Source organism: Fusarium odoratissimum (genome assembly GCF_000260195.1).
Source record: "Fusarium odoratissimum NRRL 54006 unplaced genomic scaffold supercont1.265, whole genome shotgun sequence".
Lineage (NCBI taxonomy): Eukaryota > Fungi > Ascomycota > Sordariomycetes > Hypocreales > Nectriaceae > Fusarium > Fusarium odoratissimum.
The window spans coordinates 1-2,155 of NW_022158951.1; the positions used below are offsets into that span (position 1 = coordinate 1).

At 45.7% G+C, this 2,155-nt stretch overlaps 1 protein-coding gene across 1 annotated transcript; it reads right to left on the reverse strand.

Annotated features, from left to right (window-relative positions):
- Window positions 1–1,336: 1,336 nt before the first annotated feature.
- FOIG_16870 (uncharacterized protein) lies at window positions 1,337–1,550 on the reverse strand (the record flags this gene model as incomplete). Its single annotated transcript, XM_031218350.1, has 2 exons — window positions 1,337–1,406; window positions 1,444–1,550. 2 exons carry the CDS (start codon window positions 1,548–1,550, stop codon window positions 1,337–1,339), a joined length of 177 nt encoding a protein of 58 aa, XP_031051936.1.
- Between the last annotated feature and the right edge of the window lie 605 nt (window positions 1,551–2,155).

Below are 2,155 nucleotides of genomic sequence, written 5' to 3' on the forward strand. Positions count from 1 at the left end.
CATGCAAAGTTTATGCAATAAGCTACATCTCGCAATCTGAGAAGAGAGGGTCCTCGAGGTCCTTAAATGCAAATATCTACGTTCCTGTACCTGTGAATGGCCACTGGTGACTCCCCTGCGTAGATAAAGTCTCCAGACGGTGCTGGTTAGTAGTTAAGGAACCTATATACTTTATTGAAGATATGGATTGTTAATCTAGAGTCAAGGATGGCAGAATATCTAAGAGGGTAGGGGGCATAGTTAAAGGCTGCGATAAAGTTATGTATTACTAGGTAGGTTGCCTTGACGTGTGCCATACCCCGCCCAAGTCACTTGTCCTGAGTAGTTCTGTCTCTACTTTTAGATAATTATTTAACTTCCTCTACTAAACTAATATCATTCTTAAGATAGTTATTTATTAATCGTTATATCGCCTAGTTAGGCTCCTATCCTTTGGCTTTCTAGGCTAGGAATAAGTACTAGCAGCCTTTCTAGTTATAGAAACCTAAATATCCTCGACAGGTAGGGCCATCTGGGTTCGGATTAATAGTTATCTCTGCTCGTTTTCGTTTTGTTAATACTCCTCTTCTGCCGCCTTATGCTCTATGCCTACGGCCTTGGCCTCGCGTATCTCGATATGCATAGGATGTTTCGTCCATCGCCTAATCTAAGGCGTCTCCTTGGACTTCAATAGTGTTATTATCGCGGTCTGTGATTGCAGGTCTATTGTTCCTGGATGCAGCGCCGTATATGGCTGCAAATGCGCCTCTCTTGATTCCTGATGGCCTTCCGCTAGCATTGGCCATTTTGGCTTTATATCGAATATCGGCAGCGACCTCTCGATAGTTGAGGGAATTATTAAGGATTTGAGGGCATTGGTGTTATCGGAAAGTAGATGCCTAGCTGGGGAGGATATGATATATTGCTCGGTTTAGGTCTTCCGCCTAGTATTATGCGTCGAGGGCATCAGGGACTTTCTTGCTGATCGCTTCAGCCATAGTCATCTCCTACTCTATGACCTACTCGTTAAGTTTATTAATCTTTAGGACTATATATATAGCTTTGTGGTACTTATTGCGCGCTTTAGGTCGAAGGCGTTTATTATATACTACTCCAGATCTTCATAGCTCCTGATACTACTTATCTAATCGGTCTCCTGTGATACAGGATGTTTTCTGATATATGGCCGAGACTATCTTGAGGATAAACTCGACCAGCTTCTGCTCCTGTTTCTTCGTCTCTCTATACGCCGTTTCTTTCAGAGAGTAGATCCTGATATCATGCTCATATTCCGCTCTTCCTTCAGACGTCAACTCTCCGATTCGCCGGGGCAGTACGTAATCTGAGCCGGGCGTCATTATGCCACTATCGGGATCATCCGGATCTGCTTGTCTAGGGTAGTCTCGGATTTCTGGAAGTTCTGGTCGCTGAGGCCATCAGATACAATCAGTCGGATCAATATACTGCCATAGGTCGTAGGCATGCGCCAGTTTCTTGAATTCATTGGACCAGGAGTCCCAATCCTCCGGAGACGCGTAGCTAATGGTCCTCTCAGCGTATTTAGCCAACATAGTAATAGAATGAACCGAAGGCCGTATACATTTAGGTGCGCGGGTCGCTGAGATGCAATTGAGACTCTTAATTATCAGACATTACGTGTATTCGGTTCATTGATATGAATTAGTGTATTCATGTTGTGTTCTGTTAAAATCTGCCCCTTAGAGGTTTTACCATTTCGGTTGTAATCTTAAAATATCCCTGCTTGCACATGAGATCCCAGCATCTGTTCAACAGTATGTCTCTGCGCCCATCATCCGGACGTGTTCTCGTTGTTCTTTGGTCATTCGGCGGAGGACGCCGCGCACTTTCTTCGGCCGAGCTGGACACCTACGAAAGCTGGCCTCATGGGGGCCCAAGCAGTTAACACACTGCTCTGGTGCAGCACAGTCGTCTACTATATGGCTAGTCTTGCCACAGCGTTGGCAGACTGGCTGCCTATGGCAGCTGCAGGCGAAGTAATAGCCCCAGCACATTTCGCACTGTTTAGGCAGGTCGTTTTTGTTTATCAGTCTGGCGGCGCGGCTGCCAAAGAGGGACCAGAATCTCTTGGTAGGCTTCAGAAAGGACACAAGTAGGGTCTTGGTCAAGGGGTTATCTGAGAATTGTCTTCCAGTAC